The 21976-nt window shown below is 42.0% G+C and overlaps 1 protein-coding gene across 1 annotated transcript; it reads right to left on the reverse strand.

Annotated features, from left to right (window-relative positions):
* Positions 1–6023: 6023 nt before the first annotated feature.
* On the reverse strand, positions 6024–16666 carry LOC116948362 (breast cancer metastasis-suppressor 1-like protein). The gene is made up of 10 exons (XM_032964966.2): positions 16418–16666; positions 14854–14944; positions 14009–14136; positions 12721–12800; positions 12502–12598; positions 12287–12376; positions 11706–11776; positions 11562–11601; positions 10604–10730; positions 6024–6655 (listed from the first exon to the last, which is right to left on the reverse strand). Exons 1-10 carry the CDS (start codon positions 16551–16553, stop codon positions 6538–6540), a joined length of 978 nt encoding a protein of 325 aa, XP_032820857.1. The 5' UTR covers positions 16554–16666; the 3' UTR covers positions 6024–6537.
* Between the last annotated feature and the right edge of the window lie 5310 nt (positions 16667–21976).

The following is a 21976-nucleotide window of genomic DNA, read 5'->3' on the forward strand; positions in this document are numbered from 1 at the left end:
ATTGCCCCGTTTAAAACTTCATCCAATATCTATGTACAGGGTCGAACAAAAGTCAGGACACAAAGGGTTAGTTCATTTATTTTGACACTGGCATTAAAACATTGTAATTGTTTATACTTAAAGTTATTAATTTATATGATTATTATTCTCTATATTTGTCTTCTTCCTGTGGAAGGGTCACCTCAAACCCGTCGTTTACAAAACTCGATCGAGAACCCTGAATTAATTTATACGAAATCAATTTGATGGATGTAAAAAAATTACACCAGTCATGTTAAAAAGTCCTAAATTCATTTTCAAAAGCAAATTCATGCATGCAGTAGTGTTGATGGAAGTCCGTTCGAACATTTGTTAAAATAAATGAAATTATTTATCTCGTGTCCTGTTTTTGTTATGTATGTACAGTTTATTAGCCTGGATGTAACATTGGTAAATAATTTCCATGAATCATAATTCTCACATGCACATGACTCGATGCACACATCACAGGCATAAGAATCAATTTGAATGGATGAATAAAGATATCGTTACATGCCTATACATTTTTTTTCAAGATTTATCCAGAAAGGGCTCACCAAGTCTCCTGACTATTGCAGACGGGTCCTGCCAAATGTTCGCAGTAAGCAGCGATGATTGCTACGTATAATCCCAATTGAGTAATTTGTGAGTAATATTTCCCATTTTGCAAATGTTGACCCTGACGCTGGCACACAATGGCTTACTCTTGATGCCAGAGGATCCTTAATATCAACTGTGACACAAACGGTACATTATGGTCATTACACACCCCACTAATAACCATGGTGGCCTGCTGGGATTCGAACTCTGAATATCTGCTGGGATTCGAACTGTGAATATCTGCTGAGATTCGAACTGCGAATGTGCTACCGCTGGGCCATATTGCCAGATAAACGGGGCCACCCGCACCTGCGATTAGCACGGTTGTCTACGTATGGTGCGAAATAAGTAAAAAATACATAGATACATACAAAGTGGTTAAATTCAGTCTCTGGGTGGCAGGTGTACCTGATTTATAACTCACCCAAACACTCAAGCCAGGGTGGAGGGCATTTTCCTTACGAAGACGCCGAACACAACTTTCAAATATCTTTGGCAGGAAACTACACATTCGTTGATGCCAAACTTTCATCAGGCTAGGGCTGTATGCATTGATGATATGTACCAGAACTATTTTCAATAAAACAGGTGACGGAGCGTAATACATTTTGAAAGTGTTGCCAAGTGTAAAAAAATATTCCCCTATAAGGGGCCGTCCATAAATGACGTCAGGCTATTTTGGACGATTTTTTGACCCCCCCCCCCCCCTTGCCACACGGCGTCACAAAAAGTCGGACCCCCCCCCCTCAAATGACGTCACAAAGCTCTCCCCCCCCCAAAAAAAATATATAAAACATGCTTCAAATCGCTTTAAACTATTGTCACTGTAGTGCGTATTTAATGTGCCGCTGCACTGATGTTGTAGGAGAAAACATTTATTAAAAAGTATATTTAATTAAGTAGAATGTGTTGTCTATATTTATTGAAAGTTGCGCATTTTGATGTGATGTCACATTTCTCAAACACCCCCCTCGTCACAAATGTCTGACTCCCCCCCCAGGTGCATGACGTCATTTATGGACGGCCCCTAATACCCATTTAGGATGCCAATGATCATCATCATGATCCATGGGCAGATAGCCCGTCGGTGTGCACTGCACATGTTGTAATTTTGATTGCAGGGATTCATATTCTTGGTTCTTTCGGTAAAGTCACGTAGAAGGGAAACAATTAAATAATAAAAATAAAAACAATACAATTCTCACGACGTTTCGACTGCAACACAAGCAATCATCATTAGGTGTGAAAACCACAGCAAAAAAAAATGTTGTTTCCCTTCTACGTGACTTTACCAAAAGAACCAAGAATATATTTGTCATTTGTTTCCACTTGCTTCTGTCTCATGCCAATATGCTTAAGTAGTGCCACATCTTCCCGGCACCAATCTATTATTGTCGTCGTTAAGCCATTTTGCGAGGTCTTCCTCTCTTTCCAGTTCCTTCTATTTTTCTAAACAACACACTTCTAATTTTCCTGGTGTTGTCCATCCTACAAGTATCCAAATAGTGCCAGTTTCATTCTCATCACTGCCATTTTCTTACTTATACGTTGCTCACTCATTGCTTGCAGTGGATATTATTCACAGACCATTTCGAGGTGGTCGGCCTCATGAACCCAAGGGCCGTATGAAATTACGTCAAAGACCGCATACATTTCCAAACAATGAAATGCTTTTCTTACGCTCAAAACTTAATGCTTAAACTCGTTTAAAAAAACAAATGCCAAATTGTAAAATACGTTTCAAAGTTTTATTATTCTCATAGTAAAGATTCAAATATGCTTCCATGTCAGTATCTAAAAAGACAAATACACCAAATCAACTACTCGGCCGTATGTACACGTAACTAGAAGCCCTTGCTGTACCCAAAACCATTGGCAACGCCACAAACCAAATACAATTTACAACAAATTAACGAATCAAAACACTGAACGAAGAAAAAAACAAAGTATCAGTGATAAATCATGAAGCTCAAACTACAGTGACAATATCATAAACAAGAGCGGTGCTTTTCTCTCCAGGAGCAACATCAATATTCGGAGGGATGGCCGAAAAATGCAATGCCTATTCCCATAAACATATTACCGTGAACTGATTTGAACATATATTCACTCACGTAAAGTTCACGAACAGTTAGTTAATTTTCAAGTCTCCATCCTTTACTCTTGTGCTGTTATTGAACAAGGGCGAGCATTGTATCACAGCTGAAGGATTCATCAACGTTGCACAAGCGGACTCAACCATCTGTGGACAACATCCAGTACAGCGGTATCATTTTCAAAATGATGTCCACACAGAGGAGCGAGTTACACACACACACATCTGAGGGTGCCAGGTCTTGGCTGGTGAGGTGGATTGGGGGCAACAGTCCAAATGAACTCTGTAATGGCCACCGAGGGTTTCTCAGGGTCATGTTTGGTCTTGCACCATGGTGTTATAAGAGGGTTTCATCTGCCAGGTGACAAATGTGGTTCGACATATCACCAAGAGAACAAAAGTTTAGATATTCGTAAATCCTTCAACAGTGATGTTCGGCTGGCTCCGGCTCGACATTGGTACAAGAGTAAATAGAAAAGTTAAAAAAGCAAAATGTTCATGACATTCATACAATTAAATAACAAACATTTTGTATTACCTTTGCAAAAAATAAAGGCATTATTTTTGGGTATACCTCGTACAATGTCGAATGTCACAAAGTGGATAATCGTCCTGTAAAGTTGTTGCGTTTATGTAATTTCTTTATGTAAATCGATTATACATGTTTGGCACGGAGCGGTACTGTTAGCATGTACAACATACACTGCAAAGGTTTATTCAAATAATTTAAATCAACAGGTTCCAGGACTCAATGTTTTGTATGAGAGGTTATTAAATGAAAATAACTAGTTACATCCCTTCATGTCAAGTCATTCTGTACTCGGAAAGTAAATGGTAATACGCCTATTGAGCTGCATTATCAATGAATCTGCCCTTCAGACCAGTTGTTGCAGCCTTATATAATAATAATAATAAAAATGGTAATGTGTGAATATTAGGCGATTCAAAACGTCCCTCCACCAACCATTACTGTGTCCTCCCTCAGAGCACAGGTTCCAGTGCTCTGCGGGAATTCACGAGGCTCAGAAAACCAAATCAAGGCACGTGACCAAGAAACAGGGAATTGAGTGGAGAACGCAGGCCACATACAATTGGAATTGAACCGTGAAAAACAGGGTTTCTCGTCCTTATGTAATGTATCTACGCTGGCACTCATCACATTCTTACTTGCAAAAAAGCTACCAAATGACCTGGTTAGGCAGGGACAGTCCTGGTTTCAGAAAGGTTGTCCCAGTGTTCCAAACGATTGTGACAATCAGAGATTTTGTCCCGGTTTCAAGTATTCTGGTTCCCAGCTTGACTCATGATACATAGGGCAGGACTGCCTGGGTATAGGGCAGGGTTGGCAGAGGAGTGGGGGGGCACGGAGTGAGGAAACTCACTCTGTGAGTGCAGCTAGTGGGTGAATGAGTGTCGCTATTGATATGTGGGCAGGTCTGAAGGAGGGAGGAAGTTGACTCAGCCCATGTTCTGGTTGAGCCTCCCAGAAATCTGGTAAGCTTTACTTTTCCACAATCATGATCAGTGACATTTCTTCTTTAATCATCTGTTCCCTCTCTCCCACTGCCCTTGAGTGGGGTGCACAGTCGATAATGACTGTGCTGAAACATCCTCTTAAAATGTAAAACTATAACACAGGGCAGACATGAGCCATTCGGGGCTTTATAACTTACGCCTTGCTAGCTGTTCTACTTAAGAGTGAAGTTAGGAAATAGATGACATTACAATGGACTTAAGTCTGACACATAATAGCTAGAGATAATATCCAGCCCAGGAATCGGGTCGAGATGAGAATTTTGGTGATGGGATGAAGCCATGACCCCTTCTTGGTAAAAGAATAATAAAAATTGCAGGACAATACAATTTAATTTGGATTTGTATAGCATCTTATTGCCACCAAATTTCAAGATTCCGAACGGGCCAAATGCGAGCTTTCACTTTGAAGTAAAAATAAAATCCACCTCAATGGCAATGCGAGTGTTGCATGTAATGCTGATCATGAAGTATTTTTGCTACCTGCCTAATAACATGCCGGTATCAAACTCCATTTCCAAGGACTGCGAAAAAAAAGCAATGTACATTGCAAAAACAAAAGAAATAAATGATTCACACCAAACATTCTTCAAAGACATAATCATTATGTACATCGTCTAATATACAACACAAGAGTGCAAGCAATAACGTTCCCATGCTCTTCTCTCCAACAGTGCAGCCACGCACTTACGCTAAACGCAACGCCAACTTGACAGGGAAAAAACCCCACCATCTCGGCTGAAACTGCCACTTGTATTTTACACACACAGTAGCACGCTGTAAAACGTTGTTGAATTAAACAAACGTGCAGTATTTGTATGAATGCCGAGCCAGGTTCACACCTTGATGAGGCAACCAAAACACACACAAAGGTGGATATAACGACTATTGGTGTGTACGAATTTTCATGATGTCTCCAGCAAATAAATGTTCGTATTTAACAGGCTTTGGCCGTGTTGCTTCAGACAGCCACATTTTCGTCACAGACTGGATGAAAAGTACTTTAGGCAACGTGTGAATCGGGCTCAAAATACGGTTCCTTTTTGTTTTGTGTAAATGTCTGCCAAAATGGTTTCCGTTTTTATATCATTTATGCGATAACATTTACTGTCCAAACGTTTTGCCTTATCAAGCATGTCTGGATTACCCAGAAGGCAATGTGTCGTTGAAGGGCGTGCAACTGTTCAATTGCCGCGGTTTCGGGGTGGCGATTCGATCGTATCGTATCGAAAACGTCGATGGTGTTGTTTCTCCGGGATTCTTTTTTTTATTCTCAGCGATTTGATGAATTGTCACGATTCGTGGTCGTCATTCGATAAAAAAAAAATTAAGATCCTGATTTGTCTCGTTTGTAATGTTTCCTTTTTTCCACTTTTTTTTTACATTTCTGTCTGCTCCGTTTGCCTAAATGCAATATTGGAATATAATTTTAATATCATTTATGTTAATCTAAAATCATCCAATTCTCACACGCACAGCAAACCACGTGTACTTTTGAGCGCAAGAATCGATTTTCACCGATGAATCTACACCGTCACATTCCTCGTCTACGCAAATAGCATCATCTCGGCGATGCACTGCATTCCACAATTAGCTTGGTCAATCATTTCACCTTGACTGGACGATGTCACGTCAGCCAAGGGTAGGACTATATCACCCTCGCGTTTAAAGCTACAATCCATTGCAATGCATTGTAGTTGCTTGTATATTCCCAACGGTTTGTCAAAAAAAATGACAAAACGGTTTAGGAATGAGTTTAGGATGGGTTTTGTTGTTAAAAAAAATACTGTACACAACTACAAAAAACACAGAACTGGAAAAAGGCTATAAAGATATTTACGTTTAAAAAAAACGTGTGTAAAAACCATTACAATGCTTGCTGTATACTTTCAAACGAAATTTTATTCAAGCTAGCCTACACCTATGTTCATTTAAAATTAAGATTATAACTTTTATTAATAAGTTATTAACAAAACAGACCCACATGCAGCTTCCCATTCCCTAAAAATGGCATAACAGCAAATCCTGCAAGGAAATCTGTTTTTGTTTATCGAGTTGATGTTGTCTTGTTAGCTGTTTAAAAGTTGTCCGTTTATAATTACTTTGCACAGCACAGCTGCATTGGGAAGTTCCATAGCCCACGCAAATAAAATAAAAACTGGGCTTGCACAAACCCTTTTTTAAAAAGACAAGGAAACACCGCTGATTATATATTTTAAAAATTCACGTCCTTTTTCTGTTTTGCTCCAGCGTGGTGCAGAGGAGTTGGAATCTGCTTGTAAGGCGGGCGGCTACGCGTGCCTGATTGTATACTTGCCCTTCTGCAGCTGAGAGATGTACAGCTTTGACTTGCTGTTGTCCGACCGCTTGATCCACACCTCCAGGGTGTTGATGGCTGTTATCGTAGCGCTACAACAGCAAAGGCACAATACAAAAAAAAACTCATTAGTTATAGTAACGTGCAAATAATAAAAACCTCACGCGATTTTATCATCATCATTATTGATACTACACTTGTTTACCCAGTAAGACCTCGACGAGTGTCGAGACTCTACTCAGCAAGGTCCTTCCAAGTTTTCATACCAGGGGGGTGATGTTGCTACTCTTACTGGAGTCATTTGCAGGTAATATTTCAGCATTGGGATGTTTTGGCTAATAGCAGCTAGATAGTATGTTTTTTGTTCGCAATTGTAGGAAACTTGGAAAACCCACGGAAAACCCATGCAAACAGGCAGAAAACATATAAAAAGCACGCAGAAAGGTGCCCGAGTAGGGAACAGAACCACAGCACCTTCTTGCTGCGAGGAATAAACGTTACCATTGCACCACCGTGCTTGCGCATAACATGAGGGATGACCAAAAAATACATGAATATCACGAGAGGTGATGGAAAAAAAAGTTAATTGTGGGGCTACACTGTGGGCAGCAGAGGGCAGTAAAGCAACATCCATTCTATTGGATTACTGCCACAATGCTCCCCAACTTCAACAACCCGCACCAATTAACGTGGTAAAGTGTGGCCAATTAACCACCATGACAAGTATGCTGTTGGTGAGGCTATCGTGTACACTTTCGCTCACTGTTGTGAAGGAAAAACATTTCTGTACTCGTATAAAAATAAATTTATGCGAACCAACACACCTGAAGACGACCGTTTGAGTTATGGTCGAAACGTCGTGAGAATTTTTTATTGTTTTATATATATTTTATTATTTTGTTGTTTCTCTTCAACGTGACTTTACCAAAAAAACTAAGAATATGAATTACTGCAGTCACGAAAGCTTTAAATCAAAATTTAATCGCCTCTATGGGGAGGGTTTTCACATAACTTTAAGATCCTTCAACAAACTCCGGGATAAGAAAGCTCAGCTGATCGAGTCTCTCACCTTCCTGAAGAGATGCCGCGACTCTGGGGTAATACCAATCGCATTTACACTGACCTCTGCTGCTGTAACTTCTTCTAATGCGAAACGAATTCTTTTCAAAACTAGCTTAGCTCTTATCTCAGAAAAAATCAGACTTATATGCACCGAACTAGATCAGTTAGACAAGACACTCTACAAATCACACTTAGCATTGACGGCAACAATGTCCACATCGGATTGGGAACATGTAGACAATATGACTGCCTCTTCAGCTGCTACTATGTCGACCAAATGTAAGGAAAACCTGATTTCCAAATTTAACCTCCTCTTCAACAAAAGACCGGACCCACACACCAAAAAGTTAGACGTTAATAAAGTCGTAATTAATCGCAGTAACAGTTATATTTCCGATGGTCTGAAATCCGTTTTAGCTAAAGGTCTAAACTTTGCAGTCACACCTAAACACATACCAGTTAATGATATAATTGCCCAAGTAGACGTTGCTCTCAGGGGCCTGGGTCACATCGCTGCAGACGTAGCAAGATCTGAAATCGCTGCAACCCTCAAAAACGCTAAGATGCCAGCTAGCAACCTCAGCAAAGATGAGCGTTTTTAATTATATAAATTAAAAAAGAGGAATGATATTGTAGTCCTCTCAGCTGACAAAGGCAATGCTACTGTCATCATGGATAAAATAGAATACAACAACAAAATTAAAGAATTACTCGACGATGGTAGTTATACAAAAATAAAAAGAGATCCCACCAACAGCCTCGTCACACAAACCAACAAAATAATTTCTGATTCAACCGCATTAATTGATCAATCTAAACAGTTTTCGTTGAAACCTTCTGCTGCCAGGCCACCAAGATTATACGGCTTACCAAAAATACATAAAGTAGATACACCCCTTCGTCCCATAGTCTCTACTATCGGCTCCCCCACCTACAAACTAGCTCGTTTTTTGTCTGAAATCCTGCGTCCTTTCACTGGAAAGACCACCTCTGCGGTACAAAATTCTACTCACCTGGTATCGACAATCAAGGGTATTTCCCTGTCCCCAGACGACCTGCTTGTCAGTTTTGATGTAGTTTCCTTATTCACCAAGGTTCCTGTACCTGACACCATTGCAATCATTGAAGACTTAGTTCATCAAGGACTAAACACTGAGGTACCCCCCCTGGTGAGACACTGTTTAACCAATACATACTTCACTTGGAATGGAACTTTCTACAAACAAACTGAGGGCACCCCAATGGGCTCCCCCCATTCTCCAGTTATAGCTAACATTTTCATGGATAAATTTGAGACTGACGCCATCCAGACTGCCACTCTGCGCCCAACCTTATGGAAGAGGTACGTGGATGACACTTTTGTTATCTGGCCACATGGCCGGCCTGCTCTAGACCAATTCTTCGACCACATCAATTCCATACACCCAGCCATCAGATTTACCATGGAAGTCGAAATAGATGGCAAGATACCTTTTTTGGATGTCCTAATTAAAAAGAGACCTGATGGTTCAATGAGCCACTCTGTCTACAGGAAAGCTACCCATACGGATGCTTATTTGAAACCGGATTCCCACCACCATCCATCACAGAAGAATTCTCTCATCAAGACTCTGTATCATAGAGCCCAATGCATATCCGACCAGGAACACATAAGCAGTGAACTCAAGCACGTACACCAAGCTCTTAGGGCTAATGGTTACTCCGACTATACAATCCGCAAAGCTATCACTCAAACCATGAAGAAGAACCGTCTTGAGGAGCCTTTCAAAACCATCACTATACCCTACATTGCTGGGATCACAAAAAAGATCTCCAAAATCTTGAATAAACACAAGATCCAGGTCCGTTTCAACACATTACATAAAATCCGTGATCTGGTTCCGTCTGTAAAAGATGTGATTCCGGACACACAATACCCTGGTGTCTACAAACTAAGTTGCCTCTGTGGTAGTAGTTACATTGGAGAAACCAAACGCCATGTCTCGGACCGCATTCGTGAACACAAAGCAGACCTTAAACACGGTAGGACCAACACCTCGGCCGTGGCAGATCATTGTTCTAATTCAGTAGGCTCACATGCCATTGACTTTTCCAAGACAGAGGTTCTTTGTAAGCCATCTGGCTTCCTTGAAAGATTCGTTCATGAGGCTATCCACATATACAAGCACAGAGACAATTTCAACCGAGAAGATGGATTCTATCTTAGCAATCATTGGAAAGATTTGATAAGCCATTTCAGGTCTTGATTGATTGTTCACGCTTACAGTGGCTTTCAGACAGCATACATAGAAACAGATTTCGTCTCCCCCCTCCTCTTTTCAAAAAATAGATGGACTGGTCCTGGGCAAACTGCCAATCGCTGCGCGTGACGCAAACGTTAATTTTTTTATATAAATAAATAAATAGATATGCCGTTTTCAAAATACATTTATGCAAACCGACACACCTGATGATGACCGTTTGAGTTATGGTCGAAACGTCGTGAGAATTTTTTATTGTTTTATATATATTTTGTTATTCTGTTGTTTCTCTTCAACGTGACTTTACCGAAAAAACTAAGAATATGAATTACTGCAGTCATGAAAGCTTTAAATCAAAATTTAATCTCCTCCACCCTTATTGAGGAGGAATCAGTCTATCAGGTGGACTGAAGTTATTATACCCTTGCTCAATTCAAGAAGTCTTAACTTTCCTTTATCTATTACACCTTCAATAGGGATGATTGTTCATAGCTACTTGGTATTTTTGGCAATGGGGCCTGTGGTCTACAACCGTCATAATACAAATAACAATAATTACAATACATAACAACACAATGCCCGATCCACAAATACAAAGGAGACATCACAGCGATACAATCCGCGACTCCTGACGCGGATATCTGGCTTGACCAATTGAATGTGACATTGTAATTGCTGCTTTGCATGTACATCGGCCGTATGACAAGAATATAATAATAAGAGATCAGCTTGACGTACAACATTGGAGAATCGTCCTTGGTGTCGATGATGATACTGTGTCCCCGGCCATACCAGTCACCCTCGTAGAACAGCCTCCCCTCCTCGAAGCGAGCCGAGTACTGGTGCTTATCCTGCTTGAACACCACTGCAAGAAATTAATGGGAAATCACACGTGTGTAGCCCGGCCAACACCTTTCCACATTACCAAATCATCGTGGTCATTAGCGATGCGGCAGAACAAGCTATGAAAAGGACATTGGATGTGACGAGGGAACAGGCGTAGAGTACAAGTAAATGAAGAGAAATAATCAAAGCAGCCAACCACATACACTAATGGCAACAATGGGACGTCTGACTTTGGAGAGCATCAGCATCGCACACAGAATTCTAAATGCTCAGGGACGTTGTCTGTGATGCTGGTAAAAGATCCAGTAATTAAAGGCATTTCATGATTAGCAGAATTGCTCTATCTACTGCTGGATATATACCTTCCCCTGCCATCTCCATTTTGTGCTGTCTCACAATGCAACAATCCATCAAGCTCCTGCACACAGCCTAATGCCACCGCTCCACCTTTACGGTGCATGTCCTCTTCGGCGTGCTCTCCTTTGGCTGCTACTCCAATGTTAGTCTCGATCGTCGGCCCTCATCCCTTCCAACGACGTGTCCTGTCCAAGTCCACTTACTTGTCTAATGCCAACGTTGTCTGTAACATGTGTATGTTCTCTGATCCATGGGTTACTTCTCTCAGTGAAATTCCAAGTATACGCCTATCCAAGATTATTTGTGCATCATTCAGTATTTGTTCCATTGTCTGAGTTAATGTCCACGTTTCTGATCCATGTCATAGCAAGTAGAATACAATGACCAACAACATTTACTTTAGGCACATTGGTCATCGTTGTACTAAAATATCACTAAGTCATAGTGAAAACAACTACTATAAGCATATGCATTCATTTATAACTTTCCTCACCATCAGGTTTCCTCCTTGGCTGGCTCACTGCAGCTTTACCCTGCAAGTGAAAATATTAAAATAAACATGGATTAATATGGCAGTTAATCAGGTAGTATTAAATTATGCAGGGTATACAGATGATATGATGAGAAAACACCGTACCGTTATCTTTTTGATAGTCGTCCAGTCTTCTAGAATCTCACTGTCCCAAAGCATATAGACGATATATGGACGTGCAAAATGTTAAAGAAATTAAGATGGATATTGTAAGGACACCTTCAATCCAAAGCACAATGCAGCTGTTTGAAAAAAACATGGAAAATATTTCTGTTGCTCAACTGGTCACTGCACATTGAAAATTTTCCACTGAGTTTATCAAGTCACAAAACCAAAGGGAGATTACTTGAAAATAAAGTTACAGAATGCTAAAAATACAATTAGTGATATAATGTATAACAATACAGGAGTGCAGCAATGGTGCATTGGCTAATACACAGCACTATTAACCCAGAGACTGGAGTTTGATTCCCAACTACGGCTGAACTAGTCCTGGGCACCCCCGGCTAACCAACCTGTACCAAACAGCGTGGAGAGGTATAGCCAAACAACTCCCATTATTGATACAACATGGGGAGGCCTTCATTCAATCGTAGATTGATATAGGCTGTGATTATCAAATAACAACAAAATACCAAACATACCTCCAGGATATAAATTAGCATAAGACAGCTTTAAAAGGATATCAGTAACAGTAACTGGTTTTTTTCTTTTCTCTGGATTAAATGGATCAAATTTCTTCTTCTTTTTCGTTCTGAGTTCGTCACCCCAGAGTTCTAGGGGGGGGGGAAACACTGAGGTAAATACACGTGGCACATCAAACACAGAAGAACATTGTACAGTGTGAAGCGCAATCAGCCTTTGCGCAGATGTAACATTCCAGTCCGCTATGAGGACTTACCAGAGGTGATGTCAACATTCTGGCGGTCCTCTTCCAAACGCCTGATCTTCTCCTCCAGCTCATTTTGGACCGTGTCATACAACAGAAGTTTTTCACTCTAGCAAAAGAATGATAACCACAATAAATGTCCATTGAATCCCACCATAAGTGATACTGTCAGTGCAAAGAAGCAAATATAAGCACGCAATATATTCGTACGTAAACACAACTTCAACTCACCTCTAGGTGTTGACGTGCACCTTGTAGCTCACACTCGTACTTGTGTTTGACGACCGTCAAACAAAATTCCTTGTACACCCCTTGAGAAATAAAAAACAAAAAAGTGTTAATTTGCACAATAATAAACCAATTTTTTAAGAATCTCAACCACCTCATATTTGCTAATGACATAGTTATTATAATAACTGTCACAGAAATATGGCATTTCCAGCGATTGGCTCAGGGCCCACAAACCAACAGAGATGAACACTGAGCAAAGATGGTGGTTAAGTAGCTAACAATGATTATGGAGTTAACATTAAGCTTATGCAGATACAGTACCAAGATTTTTCCATGGTTACAAATACAGATGAAATGTCTTGATATGCCAAAAAGCAAACCATCACTTTGCAAACTCACCACACTAATTGAAAACTGTATTTTACCAAAATAACAAGATATATGAAATGAGCAGTTGTACAAAGATAAAGATCCCCCGTATAGTCTTAACAGACTGTAGGGGCAAGTGCTGTTAGCGAGCACCTATAAAGGCCGGCACGGCACAAGAGGAGGTGGGTGGCCAACAAACAACACCTGGCTGCCTTTGTCTCCCTAGTGGCGATGTTTACATATCGCACCGGGTACTCATTTGAGGCGGATTCGACCTAGGGGAGGCCCAGGACCGGTTCAGATAATTGTCACTGGTGTTGGCCGTGAGCAGGAATCGAACCCAGGTCGCCAGGTTAATAGCGCAGCACGCTAACCGCTACACTGCCGCTCCCCACCAGTTGTACAACACACGCTAACATATGCAAATCATATTACTCAATTTTTTTTATGATAGAAAGTTTTGCCATTAAGGAAATTGATGCAATTACACTCGAGTGTACAGAAGTAAGTGGTCCCAAGAGATGTGAGGTAAGCAAAGTCGCCTTGGGAACTACGGTCCTTATTCCTAAAACCGAAATATAAAACATATCCCTTTACCATTACTCCCTAATCCTGACCCCACACCCCAACTCCTAACAATGAGCATAAACCCTAACCCTTCACAAAGACCAAAGAAGCAGCATCCCCTTAATCTTACATACATGTAAAGCTAAATAAGGAAACGGTGGAGAGGACCACTAACATGTAAGCGCAACTTAAAGAAAATCTTTGATTGGCCGACAATCTGCTCCATGTTTGGATTTTAAAAAACCTGTGGGAACAGCGGTGCCAGACTAGGTTTCTATCTCCACATCTATAGGGTCGGCATTAATTTCCTTGACAAGACTCATTCACAAGCGCCTGCCTCTCAATGACACACCTGCCACCTCAGTCCGGATCTGCATGTTCTGCTGCAGAGCAGCAAGTGGCTCCAGGTATTCGGACGCCTTCCCAGTCTTCACTTCCTCAAGTTTGGCATCAACTTGGCTTATCCGCTCCCGGTAGAGCCTGGCAGAGTTGCAAAAAAAAGCAACATTGTCAATCTCCAGCATACCCAGAAACCAAGTTATCACCTCATGCAGCAAGTGATATTATAAATAACGTGTGTAAATGCTCAGACAATGGTACAACAAGATAAACATTTCTGAGCGGGGAAATTGTTTCTTTCCACTGTAATACAAAGTCACTCATTTTCAGAAATATAATTTATTGCATATAAATAACAATAGTATCATAATAAATGTATATTGCATTTTTCCATTTATAAAATATCTCAAACATTGGTGCACCCTGTGTGCATAGCCCTTTTTGTCAGACCACTGTTCGATCCGGGCCTCTCTATTTGACAGATCGATCATTGTCGGTTGTTTAACCCTACTTCACCACGCTGGTCAGTGCACATCCGCGAAAGCTGCAAGCACAATCGCAGGAGGGTGATGGATTATCCTGCACTGCCGTCCGCTGTCCACATTGTAGCACAGCCAACCACGGTGGCCTATGACAATCTGCTGTACATGGCGGTCACCCATCCAAGCACTATCCAGGCACAAGACTACTTAACATCCGACATCTGACGAGATGGGAAGCATTCATGGTGATTTGGTTATAGGCATTATGAATAAACAACAACGGCGATCCCACTCGAGCTTACAAGGACACAGGCAACATCACGGAATATTATATGTATGTATGTATGTTGAACTTATTTCTCACAACCGCACTCACTGTTCCTTCAAGTCCGAAAACTGCCGCTCCAAATCAGACATCTCACTGAGGCATTCGGTCCTCCGCCTTTCGTAGTCCTCCTCGTTCATGTCTGCCACGTGAAACACAAATAATAAAGCAGGTGAGTTGTACGCAGCCAAAATTCGTCTACTCATACGAACCCTGGGAAGCCCCTTCACGAATAGGTAACTTGTTTTTTTTGCGAACAGCTGACGCATTCTCTTACAGGAATATGGACACATAGTGGTTGAGACTGCCAGAAGCTTAACAAAACACGAATGTGTGTACTTTGATTTGATGTTGCTTTAAATAAAAAAACTCAGTCCTGACCATGATGTTAAACTATATCTGGCGATGGTATCCCCTAATCGCCGCCGCTGCTGCTGATGATGATGAAGGCAAGGGCCAGATAGTTCAACTATCTCCATTGCATTCAATAACAAGTGGAATGCAATCTTCAGGAGGGGTCCTTGAGCCATGGACCTGCCCTCGGGCAGAATCCTGAATAATAAGAAACCACAAATAACATATCATCGAAGAGGGAAGAGTTAAACGCAAATCATGCTGGCTATATTATACAATTAACATAGTGGGGAATAATTGTGAAGCTGGATTTGGAAACGGATAACGCGACGATAGACGTTTGTTTATATTCCATCTCAAAATACTCAGTGCTATGTGCCTTCATAACACACCAATGCGTGATAATGAAGATCTGAGATGATGATCAAGTTCATCAAGTTCATGATGGTGACGAGGCTACCCGGGACAGACTCATTGTGTTACGAAAGCAAGTAATGACCCTTTTGCACCGACGAAGAGCAGATCACTGAACCTCAAGATTCGTTCGTGTTCAGGAAGGGTCTCTCTGCTACATAGTGATGTCTTATGATTTCCGTTGTTAAGAGTTTGGCTCAGCGCGTGAGGAAACGCTTAAAACTCCCGCACAGATTCAACAAATCCACTGCCGTAATCCTTGCCACCGCGCAGCAACAGCAACAATAACAACGACAAAAAATCGTCGTCGAAAGTGAAGCTAAAGATAGATTTAAGCGTTCTGCCGCAACATTACGACACTTGCGTGTGCGAATGCATTTACGGATGATCGACAGATGACTGGAATTCCATTAGCCAAGCCTGCGCGAGCGATCCTCGCTCCTCGATGTGCAGTTTATAAAACACAATCTACAGACACGTTAAGCACATCAGTCGCTTAAAACAAAACGCCCTAACGTTTAACACCAACATTCGGCAACTCGTTAAACTTGTAAAGCGTTTAAATGTTGTTGTATTCCGTAGCGTTCACAACGCGGGCTGTCAGAATCAACACTTGCAACTTTAACACCACATCCAGCCGCCACATCCCGTCTCTACAAAGCAAACGCCGAGCAAACGCCGAACAACCCCCCCCCCCCCACACACACACACAGAGACCGCAAAAACAAACACTTAAAACCGGACACGTGAACGTATTGCAATTGCGAAATATAACAATATTAAACACAGAATAAAGGTGACCCGAGTAGGCCGCCGCGATGCCTAGCGCCTTTCCTAGCCACCTCACCCGAGCTGTCCTCCTCCTCCTCGGAGCCCGTGGAGCTGCCGCTCTCCTCGTCCGAACTCTCCTCATTCTCGGGCGACTCTTGATCCATTTCTTCTTCGTGGGCTTCGTCTTTCTTCTCCTTGGACTGTCCGGGCATGCCCGCTTGGCTTCTCCTTCCCCTCGTTGTTGTTGTTGTTGTGTTGTTGTTGATGATGCGGAGAGAACGAAAGCCGCGTTGCTCCCGAAGCCGGACCCCGAACAGCGCCGCGCTCTGGTGGCGAGAGGTAAATTTATCGTTCGTTGTGGATGGACCGGTTCCCGTCATGGGAACGTGGAATAAACGAAAGTAAACTTTTAAAATAAGTAAATAAATAAATAAACTTCCCCCGTTCTATTTGAGCCACGCAGTTCTTTTTTTCAGAAGCGACCTGGCCGTCGCAAGTTTATGTCGGACACTTTAGAAGCAGCCAAATACTTCTACAGACGCGTGATTGTTTATTCTAAATGTGGAAGGGGGAAAAAAACATCTCCTGTGTGCCAGGCGAGGTAGTTAACATCTCCTGTATGCCAGGCGAGGTAGTTAACATCTCCTGTGTACCAGGCTAGGTAGTTAACATCTCCTGTATACTAGGCGAGGTAGTTAACATCTCCTGTGTATCAGGCGAGGCAGTTAACATAAGGACGGTTCGTTATCTAAGGTTTTTAAATGGACTTATACCCCCTGACTGAGCTTCGGTAAGCCCTTCATGGAGAGGATACTCATCGTTGATGGACTGTCACTTTCACAGAAATCTGGAAGTATCGTCACGAGCTCATCACTTTAACATGGATACGAACTCAGCCCGCTGGCCGAGAGAGAACACCCCGTTAGTATTATTGTGTTGTGGACGGTACTGGTCACCGTCATATGAATGTGAAATTATCATGATTAGCTCCAAACTTTCAATGGAGGTGGGATGTGACCTGTATCGTAGTCATGTATTATTGTTAAGATGTTTTGCAAGTTGGACGCTGCAGTCCTGTAATGGCTATATCACACGGGACTTGTAACCCAAAGGTTCGATTCGATCTCCCGGTGTGGCAGTAGAAACAAAGGTGCAAGTTGTTGTTTAAAAAAAAATCCCTCCCGCGGGGCCTCTGTCCCAACCCAGCAGTGTAAATGGGTTCACCACAGTGGTGAGATAAAGTGTGGGTATCCCCCACCTCTTGCAAGACCTATTGTCAGCGTGGAAGGGTTAAGCTAAATGTCCTCCAGAGGGTCGCTCCAGACATGGAGTTGCATGGCTGCATCTGCGGGGACCGGTAGTGTAGCCATGTGTAAACATCGCCACTGGGGAGACAAAGGCGGTCGGGCGTGGTGCTGGCCATCAACCCCCTCGTGTCATACAGTACCGACCTTCATAGCTGCTACTCGCTAACAGCACTTGGCCCAACAGTGTCGTATGGCTGCGTGTTTATATATTTGTATTATCTCAGGTCCATTAACTCGCACACAATGATCCGTAAAAAAAACAAGGTAACTTAAAACCTACTAGTGTTCTATCACGGCAAATACGGAGACATAATATCTCCTCCATATACTGCATCTGTCCCGACACATACAAATACAATGGTATTCTTACACATAGCCCGCCACACCAACCAGGGAGTATGGGAAAAGTGCATGCGGTAATTTCAGCAACATTGGTTCAATCTAAGCAAACTCTGGACCGGTTTCGACAAACTCTTACTTCATCATAAACGTTTTTGGGTTAGATCGCGTTATTTATAAATGTGTCGTAACCCTCCACCACCCGACACGGCCAAACAGTAAAACATGTGTCACGTTTACAAAAGACTAATAGTTCACTACTTTAGCCCACCGGTGTGTTGAAGAGTGATTCAACATCATTTATAATTTTTGAGTACGACGTTTCGGAAGCAAGTAGAATAGTGAGGCTATTCTGGAAAATTGCCCGATGATGCTGGATGTAATAATTACCAGCAAAACGTCGTACTCAAAAAAATTGTAAATGATGTTGAATCACTCTTCAACACACCGGTGGGCTAGAGTAGTGAGCTATTAGTCTTTTGTAAACGTGACACATTTTTTACTGTTTGGCCGTGTCGGGTGGTAGAGCGTTACGACACATTTATAAATAACGCAATCTAATCCAAAAACGTTTAAATTTTATTTAAAGCTTTCGTGACTGCAGGGATTCATATTCTTGGTTCTTTCGGTAAAGTAACGTAGAAGGGAAACAATAAAATAATAAAAATATAAAACAATAAAATTCTCACGACGTTTCGACTGCAACACAAGCAATCATCATCAGGTGTGAAAACCACAGCAAGAAAATTTTACAAAAAGTGGCGTTTTTTTAACGTTAGCACCACGGAGAGCGAATTGACAGTTTGTTCAGATGGACGAGTCCATCTATGTTCGGAAAAGAGGAGGGGGGAGACGAAAATAATGGATGCGGTCTGAAAGCCACCGTAAGCGTGAACAATCAATTAAGACCAGAAATTGTTTATCAAATCCTTCCAATGATTGCTAAGCCAGAATCCATCTTCTCGGTTGAATTTGTCTCTGTGTTTGTATATGTGGATAGCCTTATGAACGAATCTCTCATGGTAGCCAGATGGCTTGCAAAGAACCTCTGTCTTGGAGAAGTCAATGTCATGTGAGCCTACTGAATTATAACAGTGATCTGTCACAGCCGAGGTGTTGGTCCTCCCGTGTTTAAGGTCTGCTTTGTGTTCACGGATGCGGTCCGAAACATGTCGTTTGGTTTCTCGAATGTAACTACTACCACAGAGGCAACTTAGTTTGTAGACGCCAGGGTACTGTATGTCCGGAATCACATATTTTACAGACGGAACCAGATCACGGATTTTATGTAATGTGTTGAATCGGACCTGGATCTTGTGTTTATTCAAGATTTTGGAGATCTTTTTTGTGATCCCCGCAATGTAGGGTAAAGTGATGGTTTTGAAAGGATCCTCAAGAGGGTCCTTCTTCATGGTTGGAGTGATAGCTTTGCGGATTGTGTAGTCGGAGTAACCATTAGCCTTAAGAGCTTGGTGTACGTGCTTGAGTTCACTGGCTATGTGTTCCTGGTCGGATATGCATTGGGCTCTATGGTGCAGAGTCTTGATGAGGGAATTCTTCTGGGATGGATGGTGGTGGGATTCCGGTTTCAGGTAAGCATCCGTATGGGTAGCTTTCCTGTAGAAAGAGTGGCTCATTGAACCATCAGGTCTCTTTTTTATTAGGACATCCAAAAAAGGTAGCTTGCCATCTTTTTCAACTTCCATGGTAAATCTGATGGCTGGGTGTATGGAATTGATGTGGTCGAAGAATTGGTCTAGAGCAGGCCGGCCATGTGGCCAGATGACAAAAGTGTCATCCACGTACCTCTTCCATAAGGTTGGGCGCAGAGTGGCAGTCTGGATGGCGCCAGTCTCAAATTTCTCCATGAAAACGTTGGCTATAACCGGAGATAGGGGGGAGCCCATTGGGGTGCCCTCAGTTTGTTTGTAGAAAGTTCCATTCCAAGTGAAGTATGTATTAGTTATACAGTGTCTCACTAGGGGGGTACCTCAGTCCTTGATGAACCAAGTCTTCAATGATTGAGATGGTGTCAGGTACAGGAATTTTGGTGAATAAGAAAACTACATCAAAACTGACAAGCAAGTCGTCTGGGGACAGGGAAATACCCTTGATTATCGATACCAGGTGAGTAGAATTTTGTACCGCAGAGGTGGTTTTTCCAGTATTATTTTATTGTTTCCCTTCTACGTGACTTTACCGAAAGAACCAAAAACGTTTATTATGAATAATATTGGTCGCGAAAGCCTACTTGTTAAACAAACTCTTACCTGTCAACCCCTTATCAATGCCCAGCCTTATTACAGACCAATTCAGACCTTATTGGTCACCCCGTGCCCCTTACACATCTCAAAGTTCATCCGACAAAGTCCCATCACAAGGGAGAGACAGAAAACAAATAGACACAACATTTTTTTTGTGCCCGTATTGAAACGTCTGTACGCCGTATGGACCTCAAAACTCAATTTCCCTGTCCAAGAATACTGGCTAAACCGGATGGGTTGACAGGTTTGCACACCAGTGTCTTATCAGCAGAGTCGGGATTGCTTGTGAACGGCCAGATGTGTCAGGCAAGGACCGCACCTCCGATGAGCACGGTTGGCCACGTACGGTGTGAAAGAAGTTGAACGTACGTACGTACCCGTCTTCTTTACGATGTGTGGGTCACAATTCTATACGTGTATGAGTTAGACGCGTGGCGTGACTGAATTGCACACAAAGATTCGCACCCACGCGCGTATTGCCTTACAATCACCATTGTCACCAGAACATTGCCTGTGGGTAAGGTGATATAAGCCGTCTTTATGACATTACATTTGTGTGTCATTAAAACAAACGAGTACTGTACTTACTTTTAATATACTGAATATATTAACATATCGGTATACAGTACAGTATACAACATGTTACCCCCCCCCACCCCCCCCCCCCCATATATGTTTGTAATTATTGTGTATACCATTTACCTGCAGCTGACTTCTCTTTGAAGTAATTACCAAAGCACTGACCAGTCGTGGTTAAAGTATGGTTAAACCAAATCCCCACGACCCACCCGGCGTGGCGATAAGGGCCTTAGTCCAGCAGTGGATTGGAGGGCTGTAAAGTTAGTATTCGTTTTTGTGACTAAGCACAATAAGGAACATCTGTATAATAAGCGAATTAATTTGTGATGCTGCGTTGACAATGGGGCAAACGCACGAGATTAATTATTGCTGTGCAATGAAAAACAGGTCATTGTCCGAAACGTCGCCTATGATATATTTAATTTCAAGGCCACACTTATTGATTAAAGTTTGTTTGAAAAACAAATATCTACAAGAGGCTAATTTAGAATCTTGTATTTATCTTTGTGCGTATAACTCCTCCTAGACATCTCCCCTAATATCAATAAACGATATGCTATTTGAAAGCTTTACGATGTGTAGTTGATGAAAACGAGGTTTACATTTCGTTAAAATTCTACCTTTGAACCAACCGTTAATTTCGGTTTATCCGCCCAGGCGTCTGTGTATACGCTCTACCGTTTACAATATCACGGTGCGTGACAAATCATACAACGGATAGGCTCGTGCCTTTATAGGGCGGAGTGCACAGAGATCCGTTGCATCCCAACGGCTTACCCGAAGAGGATTGCAGACGTTGGTGAGGGTGTTAGGTGAGTTGATGACTGCTGAGCGTCAGTTGTGTGGTGAATGTCTGACGAGGGTCTGGTGAGTGACATGTAAGTGTCACCTCACCCCTGTTCATAGGACGGGCTGCCCGCTCGTCTCAAGATGATATATACAAAATGTAACGTCGTGAGAATATTATTGTGTTATTTTATTTTATCAATTTATTATTTTATTATCATTCTACGTGACTTTACCGAAAGAACCAAAGAAGAGGAAAATGTAGTGTATCAGGTGCCGTGACTTTTGAAGTGTCTGTACTCTCAAGACTATTCCAAGGTTGCTGTTGTTATTGCACACATATATACCGTATTTTTAAAC

Source organism: Petromyzon marinus, chromosome 33 (assembly GCF_048934315.1).
Source record: "Petromyzon marinus isolate PM22_M1 ecotype Great Lakes invasive population chromosome 33, UKy_Petmar_22M1.pri1.0, whole genome shotgun sequence".
Taxonomy (NCBI): domain Eukaryota; kingdom Metazoa; phylum Chordata; class Hyperoartia; order Petromyzontiformes; family Petromyzontidae; genus Petromyzon; species Petromyzon marinus.

Coding starts and splice junctions, on each gene's coding strand:
- LOC116948362 (XM_032964966.2), bottom strand. CDS start 16,553: ATGCCCGGACAGTCCAAGGAGAAGAAAGACGAAGCCCACGAAGAAGAA. Junction 12,377..12,501: donor GAATGTTGACATCACCTCTG/GTAAGTCCTCAT, acceptor CCCCCCCCCTAG/AACTCTGGGGTGACGAACTC. Junction 6,656..10,603: donor AAGGACGATTCTCCAATGTT/GTACGTCAAGCT, acceptor TTGCTGTTGTAG/CGCTACGATAACAGCCATCA.